General features: G+C 40.3%; 1 protein-coding gene across 1 annotated transcript in view; it reads right to left on the bottom strand.

Annotated features, from left to right (window-relative positions):
* The window catches only part of MDN1 (midasin AAA ATPase 1), a gene marked incomplete at its 5' end in the record, with an annotated part of 96,647 nt that overhangs the window by 19,934 nt on the left and 62,673 nt on the right, over positions 1-14,040 (bottom strand). Inside the window, 16 exons of the mRNA XM_084261582.1 lie at positions 68-547; positions 1,613-1,728; positions 2,485-2,590; positions 3,408-3,534; positions 5,408-5,554; positions 5,721-5,880; positions 7,012-7,207; positions 7,396-7,469; positions 7,916-8,025; positions 8,294-8,440; positions 9,573-9,697; positions 10,445-10,539; positions 10,751-10,846; positions 11,883-12,118; positions 12,311-12,584; positions 13,352-13,513. Coding sequence (XP_084117708.1) covers positions 68-547; positions 1,613-1,728; positions 2,485-2,590; positions 3,408-3,534; positions 5,408-5,554; positions 5,721-5,880; positions 7,012-7,207; positions 7,396-7,469; positions 7,916-8,025; positions 8,294-8,440; positions 9,573-9,697; positions 10,445-10,539; positions 10,751-10,846; positions 11,883-12,118; positions 12,311-12,584; positions 13,352-13,513 — 2,651 coding nt within the window. The remainder of the gene's footprint in view (positions 1-67; positions 548-1,612; positions 1,729-2,484; positions 2,591-3,407; positions 3,535-5,407; positions 5,555-5,720; positions 5,881-7,011; positions 7,208-7,395; positions 7,470-7,915; positions 8,026-8,293; positions 8,441-9,572; positions 9,698-10,444; positions 10,540-10,750; positions 10,847-11,882; positions 12,119-12,310; positions 12,585-13,351; positions 13,514-14,040) is intronic.

Below are 14,040 nucleotides of genomic sequence, written 5' to 3'. Positions count from 1 at the left end.
ATGATTTCACATATCTTATATGAACGTACAACGAAGAGATCCGATTCCATTTGCATGTAGAACTCACCAGGAATAAAACAAGGTTTGACGTGACTGTTGTCTTACTTTGTCCAGTTCTGCTTTCGCTGCCTTGGCATTTGCCAGCATTGCAGTCAGTTGTGCAGCGAGCTGCAGCCACAGCGGATCCTTATTTCGCATCCTGCACCCAGAGGGCAGGTGCTCAGTTGTTACAGGAGACAGGTATTTTAGCTCTGAAGGAATCAGGTCAGGTATTCCCGTAAAGACATTTCCCATTTCAGGTGCTGAACTCGGAGAAATGTTTGTTTGGACACCTGTCCTTTCACTGCCACTGCATGTCGTCACCTCCTCCTTTGGACAGCACTGTATAAACCAAGAGAGCTCCTCAAGAGCCATCACACACTGCATGCAAAGCTGCTGCAGCCTGTCAGTCCAGCGCTGAGTACTGCCTTGAGGAGGAAATGCTACGTTATAATCTCTCTCAGCAGTCAGCCTAGAATCTATCTCTTCTATACAACTCAGGAGGTTCCTAGTGAAGAAAAAAAGAAGAAAAAGTTACTATCACCAAGTGTAATATTACACTTCCCTTGGAAAAGCTCAACCTTTAGACTAAGTCCATAAAAATCTGAGCTGTACTGAAAACAGGGCTTTGTGAGGCTTCGCAGAACCTACACCACAATGTCAAGCAACCCTTAACTCCTGGCCTGATACTCGAGTGTTATTAAATTATCTTCATTATATAAGCAAATGAAGATTCTAACACACCATTCTCTGAAGTGCTGTATAACAGTCAGCTCATAACAAGTGATTAATCTGATTTGCAATGAAAGTCACAGCAACACAGACAAGCATCTTGGAAGTCTTACTATTCCTGCAACTGTAAAGTTGGGGCTTTGGGGATTTTTTTATATGCTTTTCCAAGTTTCTGAGGTTTAACATAAATTTTGCACCACTAATCTCCAGTCTAGGTTTCCCTTCACTGTACAAAGGAAAACGCTCCTGACCCAAGTTCAAAATTTTCTGTGGATTACAATAGTGATGAGTGCAAATATGCAGAACTGTGGAGTTCACAGTGGAACTCATGAGTCAAGTGAAAAACCACATCACACGAAAGTTTATTTCCTATATACGCTTTTAATTTTACAGTTTTGACATAAGATGTAGCATCTCCCACCTTTCCAGAGCTTTTCATTACAAGTGCCTGAGGTTCCTTCATGTTGCCTCAAAGTGCCATCCCGGTAATTAGTTTACTCCAAATCAAACCAACAACTTTGATATAGCCAAAACTGACTAAGTCGATACCAAATGAGGGATATGTAACAATGATAGGTCTAGCTTTGCATTTAACTACACTAATTCTTTCATGGTCTTTATGTATGCTCAACTTGGTTTTCCCCAAATTATTCTGATTCCAAAATGTTGGCTGCAGTAACAGGATAAACAGTACCCAACCCTTCCCCTCAATTAAGCCTAGGCATAAAAATGTTTGGCGGGGTTGGGGAGAGAAATGTGGAAGTAGGGGTAAAGCATTTTATTTTCATCTACCTTATTTTTCATTTTTCTTGAACTGAATTGCTTACTGTCAACAAAATACCTCAGTAAGATCCACTGTTCTGTCACTGCAGTAAGAGATCGCCTCTGTTCGACAAGCACCTGCATGAGGTGCGCAGTGAATCCTTTGCATCGTTCAATGCTACCCAGCCCAATATCCTGAAGAAAAGCAGATAGAAAAACAGTAGAAGGGAACAGTGAGATGAATAATCAGAAGACATTCTCTATGCGTTTCATGTCACTGGGCAGGCATAATTGAACAAGTCTTGAAATGCAGACAAGAAGTTATAGTTATTACAGTTCCCCCATCTTCATTTTTCTGCATCTTCAATATTTCCTGCATACAAATGTGGTTTTCAAGTAGCTTCTGCAACAACGGTCACATTAAGTTAAACTCCACTGCAGCAACTCTTATCAGGAGTTTATTTCCATCAGTAAGGCTACCTTACATAAATGATGATTAAAAACTAAAGAGATTACCAGCCTAAGTTTTTATATTCATGACCACTGCTAAAACAAATTCCACAATTAATTTCAGCAGATTTACTAATCTTTTCATTAGAAAGGATCCCATCAACTAGTGTTTAATGAGCAGCAACTGATTCTGGTTTTGTTTTCCTAAAAAGCTTTGATTTTCTTCACGCACAAAAAATATCGGTTTGGGATCTGTTGGGATGAAAAATACTGTACATTTAACACCTTACTGATTTAGTTCACTGAAGTGATGTTGTTCAGTCATAAAACAGGGTTTAAAATGCTGCATCTAATGATCGGCTCAAAAATATGGTATTTTGTAATATATTACAAAACATAGCATGATCTCTCATCACCGTTTTACTACTAGAAAATTCCAGTCCAAGCTGGTAAAACAAAGTTGATGCAAGTAGGATTTCTATTTCTACTTTGCTGTTTCACCTTGGCCGGTGCTAGTAACGCTGTCTGAAGTCTAGAGTGGCGTGCAAGTGACCGATAGAAGTACTTCTGGCATCCATCCCAGGTAGAAGAAATCTCTGTCAGCAACCTGACAGAACACAAAAACGTCTCATATTAGACAAGTATACAATTTTAGTACCTCAGCACACAGGAACCGCCAGGTCACCTCTTTAAACTAACAGATTTGCTTAAAATTTGTTAATTTGCAATGCACTGATATTGTAATAATACTTTAAAATAAATCCTAAGGAAACCCTAAGCAACAGAAGCAAAATCTCAGTCTTTTAATATAATTTAACAAATAGGGATTATAATTTTTTTCCATGCAGCTTGATAGGGAAGCCTTTATTTTGGCCTTAGGAGGACATGTCTCAGGCAAAAGAAAAAAGAATAAAAATAAAATAACTTGCTACTGGAAAACCAGAAACTTCTGAAAGAACATTTTTCCTCTTAGCAGGTTTTTCCAGAAATGCCCACTTAGAAGTCTATGTATTTTCTCCTGGAATACCCTAATTAGTTAATGAGGACAAAACAATTAAGTAATTCCTGTAAATTACAACTCTTCTTCAAAAAAATTCTTAGCAGTCTACATTCTAACACGATGCCAGCAAGCATCCCAAGTAAAGCTGGACAGTGGAGAGCTAACTGACATCTAATTCACGGTAACAATGAAACCAAGGGTGAAATTATAAAAAATGCAAATTAAACAACCCCCTCTCCATTGTAGGTGCCAGTACAGGTTGTACAGGGCTTCCACACAGAGAAGTAATGGGGGGGAAGAGAAAGCAGTAGCTAAAATCCTAAGCGAATTCCCTTCCAGAAATTCCAGTCTAAATCCACATGCAACGAGTCCTGTATATTACAGCAGCAATACAACTCAGGGGTTAGAACTACTGGGTACATACATGGCATCCAGGTGGTGTGTACAGTTCACCACATCTAACGCACTACGCAAGTCCAGCGGCCGCAGGTAGAGGATTTCATGACAGTCTTTTGAACAGGACCAGGACAGACCTTTCCGGTATGACAGACCTGGAATGACATTGGAACACACACATTCCTTTTATGCCCTCAATCTTTTATATATATAAAAGAGGGTCCTTCATACAGTACTTTTTTTCCCCCGAGGTGCTGGTTTTGACAAACTTCTGAACACACTGCAAATTTTGTAAGGTAAGAACACATCACAGTTTAGCTGCCTTCAGCTGACCACAACTGAAGAACTAGCTGAAGCAAGACAGACAGACCTGTGTGGACAGAGGAGGCTGGCTGTGGCCAAAAGAAAAAACAAACAGCCTAGAACCTGTAAGCCTGAGAAGGTTACGCTTTTAAAATTCAGTCTTGTGGCTGTTGTTTTAGCTATTTTTAAAACTGAATTAAATATTCTCATTTCTCTCTGATCTTTTCAAAGTATCCCAAAAGTAAGCAGAGCCTGTAAAAAAATTATTTAATAGCCATCTAGGTTATGCTGACGTTTTTACAAATGAAAAAGGAGAAGAGCAGCAACAATCCAGGGAGACCTAACTGCGGGCTACTAATACTTAAAGGGGTCATACAGTAAAGTGGGAGAGGGGAGTGCAGTGACAGGACAAGGGGCAATGGCTTCAAGCTGAAAGAGGGTAGGTTTAGATTAGATATAAGGAAGAAATTCTTTATGATGCAGGTGGTGAGGTACTGGCGCAAGTTGCCCAGCAAGGCTGTGGAAGCCCCATCCCTGGAACTGCTTAATGCCAGGTTGGATGGGGCTTTGGGCAACCTGATGTAGTGAAGGGTGTCCCTGCCCATAGCAGGGGGGGTTGGAACTAGATGATCTTTGAGGTCCCTTTCAATGCAAAGCATTCTGTGATTCTAGGTACTATTTACACATCAACTCGTTTAAGCAGCATTAGCTACAAACACTTAGAACTACAACTGATGTCTCCTCCCACCGCTCAGAAAACAGGCAGAATGGTTTGGTTTTCATTTACTTTCCAAGCGCTGTGACACTTCAAGTTAATTTGTTATCAAACCCATGCCTTCTTAGGACCCTTAGCTTTGTTTTTCTGAGCTTCCTTCTGCAGCCATGAGTACCAAAAATCTGGGTTTGGGGGCTGACGTTGTTTGGGGTGTGTAGGGGTTGGAGTTCTTTTAGAGGGGTTCTTACAATCACTGCAGGCCGAAAGTTATAGCTTCCAAGAGAAAGTACAAAAACACTAAACACCCTTCAAAGAAAAAAAATATTAAAAAGGCAAAGTAATATTACTGTAATTTCTACTTCTAGGTATGACTTATGAAAATGCTGGTACTTAAACAAGACTGCTTACTTCTGCTGGTTTCTAAACGGTTCCATGATGAAGAACAGTTAATGATTTAACGTAACACCAAAGGCAACAAGTAATAGCTCAGGTAGGTCCTTAACCTTAAGACTAGCAAGGGAAGGGATGGAGACTGGGCTGCTGAACAGCATGCCTCCAACACTTCTCATTAAGAGACCCTTCAGACTCCATGACTCATACATACCTCTGCCAACCTCATCTCTGCCCGTATGTCAATTGCCACACAGGATCTTTAACAAACCAACTTATTTTCAGTTCTGGCTCAGAGAATGGACACAAAACAATGACCTTTCTTTGTTTCTAAAAGGTGAGCAGTGACTTCTGATTGGGGATAAAATAGATTTCTGCTTTGGAAAAGCTACTGTTGTACATCGAATGGAATTTAAGAGAACAGAAAGTATTCAAAAAGCTAACACACCAGGCTTCAGTCAACAAATGAAGAGAAACTTAAATGCTTCAAAGTATGAGTTAGCGGCTTGATGACTTCAAGAATGTAGTATTATGGTGGGTTTAAAAGTACTGACAATAAACAGTAAAATGTTTAAGAACTTTGTACTTTTAAACCAAGCACATTTTTAGTCAAAGCTCACCTGTTTTAGCAAGGCTTTTAAACAGATCTGACAAAGCCCGTTGCTTCTGCATCTGAATATGCTTTGCCTCTGATTTCTGCTTCTCCTTATCTGCTGTCTGATCAAACGTTAAACTTTGCAGTTCAAGGACAGAAACAATGATACCACCTGTAGAGAAGACAGCAGGAAAAGGTAGAGACATGAAAATTTAACGTTCATGAAGCAGCCATGAGAAGGCAGTCAGGGAAGGGAACTGTATCTCTACACTTCTTTCTGATTTGTTCCATTTATGTTAGAGACCAATTATGGTATGGAAATTGTAAGGATATTTCACCTGTGAACTGGTCCAGGTTTTCCACAAGACTTAAGTATGAATTATTTTCTGTTACTGTTGTACACATTTTCTTCATTTTTCTAGTGAGCTTAGGCAGGCGGTACTGAAGAGATTCTTTGTGAAATGTGATGTCACCCTGACACTCTTCTGGGAGTGCCCTCTGAGGGAAAAAAAGACAGAAATAGTCCAGTTATACACATGTTCTCAAAGCTGTCTTTTCTTGACCATTAAGAATAAATCTTAAATCTTTGAGGCTGAGGGGAGACCTGACAGGAGGCTGTAGAGAGGTGGGCGATGGTCTTTTCAGCCAAGTGACAGGAGATGGGACAAGGAGAAATGGCACAAAGCTGCACCAGGGCAGGTTTAGATTAGATATTAGAAAAAAGACTTTTTACTGTAAGAGTTGTTGGGGCCTGGAACAGGCTGCCCAGGGAGGGGTTTGAGTCACCATCCCTGAATGTGTTCAAAGAAAGGGTATATGAGGTACTTAGGGATATGGTTTAGCTTAGGATGGGAATGGTTGGACTTGATGATCTTCAAATGTCTTTTCCAACTTTGTGATTCTGTGAATCACTGCAAAAACAAGGGCTAAATTGCACATTCACCTGAAACCCCACAAAATGCTCATGTGATCGTTTGAATGGTTCAGCATGAGCACTTGAGGAAAAGCACAGTATATGCATTCTGGGCAGACATTAGTTTTGGAAACAGCCAAAAAAAGGGAAGATGCTATGGCCCTCTTCTCATAGGTGTCATTACCACCTTCACAGAGGTTATCACTGCCTCAGGTCACCTCAAAGGCACATTAACCTACATGCCCTCAGGGTGTTAGACAAGAACACCATCACTTTCTGCTAGACACAGATTTAACTGTGCTGCTTCACAAGAAAAACAGTACAGAAGTTTAAATTAAATACCAAAAGCAACCCTCCAGCATGTCCAAAGCTAATCCCTAGGGTCTGTTTCATTTAAGTTAGCACACAGTAACAAATTGCTGCAGAAAACATCCAAGTGACTTTAGGAGGAAAAGGTGTAACTGCTAACATCTTGATATCAGAGCACAGACACTGTGCCAAACCCATACAGAACATGCTTGTCTTTCCATGCTGCATTCCCACCCATCTGCAGTGTTTCATAACACTTAACACAAGTAAGACCAAAAAACTGATGATGCATTCAAAAGATTTGACACTTACATAAGATTTTTTCCTGCATAAAACAGTGAAAAGCAACATATAAATGAGAATATAACAGAACTCCTCCCCACACTCAGGATAAAGAAAACAGTCACCTTGGCAACATCTGCTCTAGCAGATAGAACTTTTCTTAATGTGTTGTTTAGCCTCTGAATTTTGGTCTCTTCGTTCTCAGATTCTTCTTGCTTTTGCAAGCAATCCAGCTGCTCTTCCTTGCCAATTTCCACCAAGGCAGGCTGACACGGTTCATCCAGAACAGCTTCAAACTTCTTCATGAATTTAAAGAGGGTCCTAATTACCAGAGGAAAGCAAAAATGTTACCAGGTTTATAATCCTGGCAATCTCTCAGCTGCTGAAGGTAAGCGTTTCCACTGCATTACAAGCTGCAGAAACATTCTTGCATTCAAATTTAACATCACAGAGAAATCACCTAGATGGCAGGTTCCAAATATAAAGCTTAATTCCAAGCTCTGAGTTACCTGCGTATTTTTTCAACTGATTGCTTTATAGCCCAGAAGCTGACATCATTCCACCTTGAAATTTTCACAAATTCCTATTAGGAAAATAAACAATACATGGGATTATTTATTTAAATGCAATGAAGTATTTGCATATAAACAGATGATTTTTAAAGCTTATCTTCTATGATGATCTGGTGGTCTTAAAATGCAAGACATTTTAGTCAGTAAGAAAATTATTGCATAGGCATCTTGTTCTACTAAGGTATCTGTTTACACTAAAACTGCTGCACAGCCAAATGTTGTGAGATCCAAAGGAGCTTTACTACTGGGAGAAACCATCCATGGCCAGTTGGGATTGACCAAACATTAAACTTTGACCAACCCTCCCCTAACCTCAGAAATAAATTCTCACCAAAGAAAACATGCAGTAGGGATTTCAGTGGCAAAAAGACCTAGTATATGCAAATTCAAATAATATCTGCTCCACTGTTCCCTTCATCAAGACCAATGTAACATCTGAGTGAAAGTTTCCTTTTACCTTGAGTTCCTTTTCTATAGGTTGACGAAGCTCAGAGATTCTGGCCTCAACACACTCTGAAAACTGTTTATAATAATTGTATAGGTTCCACAGGATGCTGCACAGAACTTCTAGAAGAGAAAGTCAATAAGAAGCTTCTTTTAAAACAGGATATTCTTCAGTATCACGAAAAATACATACCTCCCACTCCCCTTTTTTTTCTTTAAATAATCATAAACCTTAGCAACACTGAAAGATCAGGTAAACTGACCAACAGTATTCTTCATGCAAACAGATAAAACCGGCAGCAAAGGCTCATGATCTGGCTGGAAAGCCTTGGATACCTCACGGGCAGGTTGCTGTAAAGAAGGCTCAACATGTGTAACGCTAACAACTTACCCTTTTCTGCTACTGGAGGCATCAGCAAGACATGGCAGTGAAAAACCAGTAGTGCTTGGAGTCGTACATGGAACTCTCCCAGTGTGGATCCTTCAATGAAAGCTTGCAGGGTGCTGACCAGCGCTTTCAGATCCATTTGCTCAGTTTCTGAACATGGCACCATAATTTAGAAGAAAAGGGGGAGAAAACAAAAGAAAAATGTCTACAAGTTGTTGTCTGCCTTTTGTAACCTTCCAATTAAATATCATGTCTCTATTGGGAAAAGATCAAAACAAAATAGCAGAGGGGTGTGTGGGAGGAAAGAATTCTAGGAAGGGAAAACAACGAACAGCACACTGGAAGAAAGGAGAGAGGACAAGAGAGGCAGCAGTAAGACAGCAACCAAGGAGGCCAGCTACACGTCCAATTTCACAGTGCCTCAAATATTTGAAAGGATACTTGCTATTCTTTATGAAGGAATGGCTGTTTCAGTCATGATGAGCCATACTATAAAGCAGACACTGAGAGTTCCTTAACTCCTCAAAATCATCAAGACAGAAATAGATCTTGGAGGAATCTGGTAGAGAATACAGCATCTTCAAAGCATTATCTGTGGAAGATGTGTTGTGCACTTGAAAGTGTAAAATAACCCAATGATCTGGAGCTCGTCAAGCAAGTGCATTAATCAGTCACAAGGTTGGAGGAACCCTACCTCATACCAGAGGATGCTACTTTGAGCTTTAAAATTTCATTAGATTTTGGGGAAGCAAGGGACTGAGAGCTATATTCTGTCCCCTATTTTATGTAACATCAACACCTGCACACAGATTTGGTAAGAACAGCAGGTACCAAATCAGTCTTGCTATACAAATTCTTCTGGCTTTAAGCAGAATGCTAAAAGCAGTTCAGCTGGTATATGAATAATGATTTATGTGGTTAAAAAAAAAAAAAAGAGGTGCCTTTTCTTGCTGCAGATGGGAGGCCTCCTACTCTCCAAACTGGTCTGAAATGTGCACATACATACATTGTATGTGACATACAACTTTGTGATGTTTTTTACTGACAACATCACATGACCTACAACATTAGCCCTATGGCACACGCAGGTGGTTCTAGACCTAAACGCCAAGCAAAGTTCACTACACCGAAGAGCCTGTACAGCCAGGGAATTTGTTGTAGGGCAAAGGATGCAAGAACTACACCTGAGAGTGCACTGTCAGACTCTGGGATTTAGGACGTTAATTATGCCTCCTTAGTAATTGCTGGAACTGCATCACACTGATGTAAGGACAGCACTTACGTTCTGCATCTGCCTCTGTCTGTTCTTGAACATACTTCTCAATCATCTGATATATTGAGAACCAGTGCTTGGTGGATTTCTCTGCATGCTGCTTCGTAATATTGTCCAAACTTACTGACCAGCAACTGGAAACAATAAGGAAGGAAGGGGAGAGAAGAAAAAAATAAAGCAAAAATACCATGTGTAGTTTGGGCTCCAAAACAACATGAATAAATTCTTTGTTCCTGCTACACTAAATTAAAGTTTTACAGGATCAAGTGATCTGCACATACGCTTCATATGCATAATCAACTCTTGAGGATGACTGCTTTGCCACTGGTATTACATATGAGAGAAGAAACACAGGAACTAAAGACAGTAAAACAAAACCAGTCAGAGCCAGGTTCAAAAGTTTTTCACAAAACTTCAGTTGGATTTGGGGAATTCCTGATCGTGGCATATTGTGGATATGAATTTTTTACATTTTCTTCTTAGCAGAAGACTGGACAGTATTTTTTAAGAGGTATTTTTAAGAGTATTTTTTTAATAGAGGTCTTTAAACAAAAAAAGCCTCACTGCAGGCTCAGTAAACCCAGGATGAAAAGAGAACACTGAGAACACATCAGAATGAAGTACTGCAGTTATATGTCCTGCCTTTGCTGCTTCCGAGACACAGGTATAGGGTGACCATGGGATGGATGTGCTTATTCTGAGCCAGTACAGTTATTAGTTTGTTTGGGGTGGGTCCCCCATCCCCTGCCTTATTACTAGGACAGACACACACACACCCTAAAGCATGTACCATGATTAAGGCAACTCTGCACAGTTGTCTCCATACAGAGACAGAAGCTTACAGTATCTAACAAAAAACAGCAGGGAAGGACAGCTCTTACTTCAATTCCAATCTACGCCACTGAATAATCAGTTGTGTGACCAAATCAAGATGTTTCCTCAAGGACAAAGCTCGACTAGCATTTTCCTCCCAGTCCTGGAAAAAAAAGCCAGAAATGCAGTCTTTACGTGACAAGACAGATGCAGTACTCCGGGTTATGTCCCTACCCCTTAAACTTATGGTATGGACTAAGGTCATTTCCCCAAATCCTGGCAAGAAGGCAGCTTCCAGTGTTATCATTCTGGTACCTAGATAAGCAAGGAAGCATAGAAGAGAAAAATAAACTTTTGCTTTGGCTCTTTCTTACCTGTGCCTTTGCAAGAAGAATTTCCAAGCCATTCAGGAACTTTGAGAGAGGACTAGAGAGTGGAAAACTCCGGATTCTGTCCATCACAACCAACAGCTGCAGAATAAAAAACCCCAGTTGTTCAATCCATAGTAACTGACCTTCAACAGAAGCAGTCCTAATATTAAGCAAATCTGTATTAGCAAGAGATAATATTTTTTTTCATTTCTGACTGTTTCCTCATTTTGGTATAAGCTCACTAGTAGTTGTTAGAAGGCCAGCACACTCAGGAAAGGGAGCAAAAATGACCTAACTGTCCTAGTTCCAACCAGGACAGGGCTAACTTCCCCAAGCCGCCAGCACAGGTGAGCTGAGTTGCCTGGGGCTGTTTTCCACACCACCTGACATCATGCCCCTGTAAAAAGTGCTGGTCCAGGAGGGGCAGGTCAGGTCTGCATGGCTCCAGGACAGTTGGTCATCACATCCATGCAGAGCTCTGTGTTACAACTGCGTTGGGTTGGTAAAGTACTCTGTTATCACAGTGAGTGTGTGTGTCTGTATGTATATACACATGTGCACATATATACATATATTCACACACACACACATACACACACACACACCCCCAGGCTCTGTTATGGTTCCCCTGGTGTTGCCAGTAAACTGTCCTTAGCTGAACCTGTGGTGGCTCTGTCTGTGGGGTGAGCAGTGCATGGTGCTCAGCCACACGACACTAACACAAACAGGTCCAATAGATACTCCAAGAAATACAACCTGAGGGCCACACACACCCCCTAGAAGTGGGATCAAAGATACCCCTTTTAAAACACTATGCAAGAAAGCATTCTGGAAAAAAACAGGAGCCTGAACAGCAAAAATACCTCAAGAATCTTTGAGGTATGACAGTTTGCTTAAAGCTATAAGACCAAAGCATGCAGTGAATACAACTTAAGGTTTCATAGCTAAAACAGAACAGCTAATAATACCTCTTAAGAAGAAACCAGGATGCCTTGAAGACATCTGCATAAATACAGACAACATCTAGGCAACTGTGTGCATGCAGATGCTTATACATATCTATACACATATTTACACACAAATGCAATTCTAAAATACTCCAGTTTTCCACAAACAATTGATGAAGTGTCTTTACCTGCACAAGTACTGGATGTTCTGGCCATTCCTGAAGTAGCCTATTTACTTCTTTAGCAAAATTATCAAGTACAGGTTGACACTGTCGGACTTGCTGAATATTAGGATGCTGGTAGAAGTCATATGAGCCATCTTGCTGCAGCACAAGATCTGAAGTGAATTCCTCAAAAAAGGTATTGTGAAGAAGAGTGCTAACTAGAAGTTGGCTTCCCAGAAGGCTGTCATTCATTTCAGCACCTAGGAAGCAAAAAAAGACAGACATTACACATGCTCCCAATTCTTTTTTCAGCTGAATACAAATAGGTTTTTTCCCTCCATCCCAAGCCTTAGCGTGTTACGTATCACAAGGATGTAAAAATATGACACACATAAGCAGTAAGATGAGAGTATGGAAGAAAAGACATACTGAAATATTGCTGGCCATCTTACCAATTAAAGGATAGAACTGTGACACCAGACATGCACCGGTCTGATAGCAGGAAATAAATGTACTGAAATAATGTTTGGCTTGATGAGAAGGCAGGCTCTGTTGATACCACAGGGATCGAGCAAAATTTAAACACAACTGTTGATGAACCATCATTACTGTCTGCATAGAGCTCTTGGACAAAAGTGCTCTATCAACTTCCTGCTGGTCTTCCAATGGATCTTCAGTTTCCATTTTTTCTTCTAGGCTTGGCTGAGCTGTGATATCTTCAAAGTCCTGCAAATTACATGATAGTCAAAGGTCAACTATAACATCTTCCTTAATGCCTCCCCTTTCTTTTTGCTCTTTTTGGCATTGCAACAACACGCTAACCATTTGGAGCTGGCACTATACAGACACACTTCCTACCTCACAGCTCTCCAGTCCATCTGAAATGGGACACAGGAAAACAGAACAAATAAAGGTATGACCACAGCAGGCAAGAGTGTGGTACAGGGAGCCCTGAGCTGCTGCCAGCTAAACCTCTTTCAGAAAAAGCAGTAGCAACGTATCAGGTGATGCAGACACCTCAAGGCTGTCTGGTCGCTTGAAGATCTGAACTATTAAATCCAAACAACATGCCGACAAAATTCTCTCCCACATTTCTGTGCTGCATCACAGTGCTTGGGGAAGACACACTTCATTCAGTAATGCAGGCCAGTTACATTTGACATCTCACCCTTTTATTCAACGAAGGAGACCTTGTTAAATGAACTGAACTCCAGAATTTTACAAGTAACTGATGATATTGTAATTCAGTAACATAGAATTACTCAGCTAAACCCCAGTACAGTTCAAGTCCAGAAGTTAACTGCAAAACCTTTCTACAAGCAGAAAGGAAAACAAACTAAAAGCACAGTAGATAATACCTTTCTATCAAAAGGTATTTCACATTTTTCTTTCAGCTGAAGGAAGAACTGCTTTATTCCTCATCTCATTTTACTTACAGCATGCCTTTACAGGAGCTAGTTCAGACATAATTTGTATTTCATTACAGTTGCTACCTTTTCATGAAAGGGAAATCTCCTCCTAAATTCTTTTTCATCCTCCTCTTCCTCACTCCGTCCTTTCCCATGGCTTTTACTTCTGTATCTGTACAGACTGCTTTCCATCGCCTCCCGCTCTTGGGCACAGCGTTCCTGTTCATCCCATTCATTTATAATTGCCTAAGGAAACACAGAGCAGCATGCTTTTACACAAGTTAGTATTTAAAATCACATCATATTTCATCAAAGGGGCAGCACCTATCTTGTTTGGCTCCTTCCTCCTCTACAGTCCACAACAGTAGAAATCAAAACCATCTAACTTGAAGATTTGTGAATTGCCCTCAACAAGCCAATGAGGAAAACAGCACAGAGAACAGTATGCAGAGAGCTTGGCCAAGTTCTAGTCTCCCTTCTCAACTATTTTTAAAAGAAACTCTCTACAAAGCTTTGTTTTGGCTTTATGGTGTGGGTTTCAGGTTTGTAAGATTTTTTTATAAAGAACATCTTTGATAGCCATTATAGTCTAAGATTTTAATCCCTGATAAACCCAAACATTCAGTTTTAGACTTAATCCACATTATGTTAAAATTATCAGTTCATTGGGAAAAACAATTAAGAACATTATATTGACATTTATCAAGATAGGATCATAGAATGGCTTTATTTTGAAGGGACCTCAAAGACCATCCAGTTCCAACCCCCCTACC

Source organism: Gallinula chloropus (assembly GCF_964237585.1).
Source record: "Gallinula chloropus genome assembly, chromosome: 3".
NCBI lineage: Eukaryota > Metazoa > Chordata > Aves > Gruiformes > Rallidae > Gallinula > Gallinula chloropus.
The sequence above is the reverse complement of the archived record's forward strand: the minus strand, read 5'-3'. Positions and strand labels throughout refer to the sequence as shown.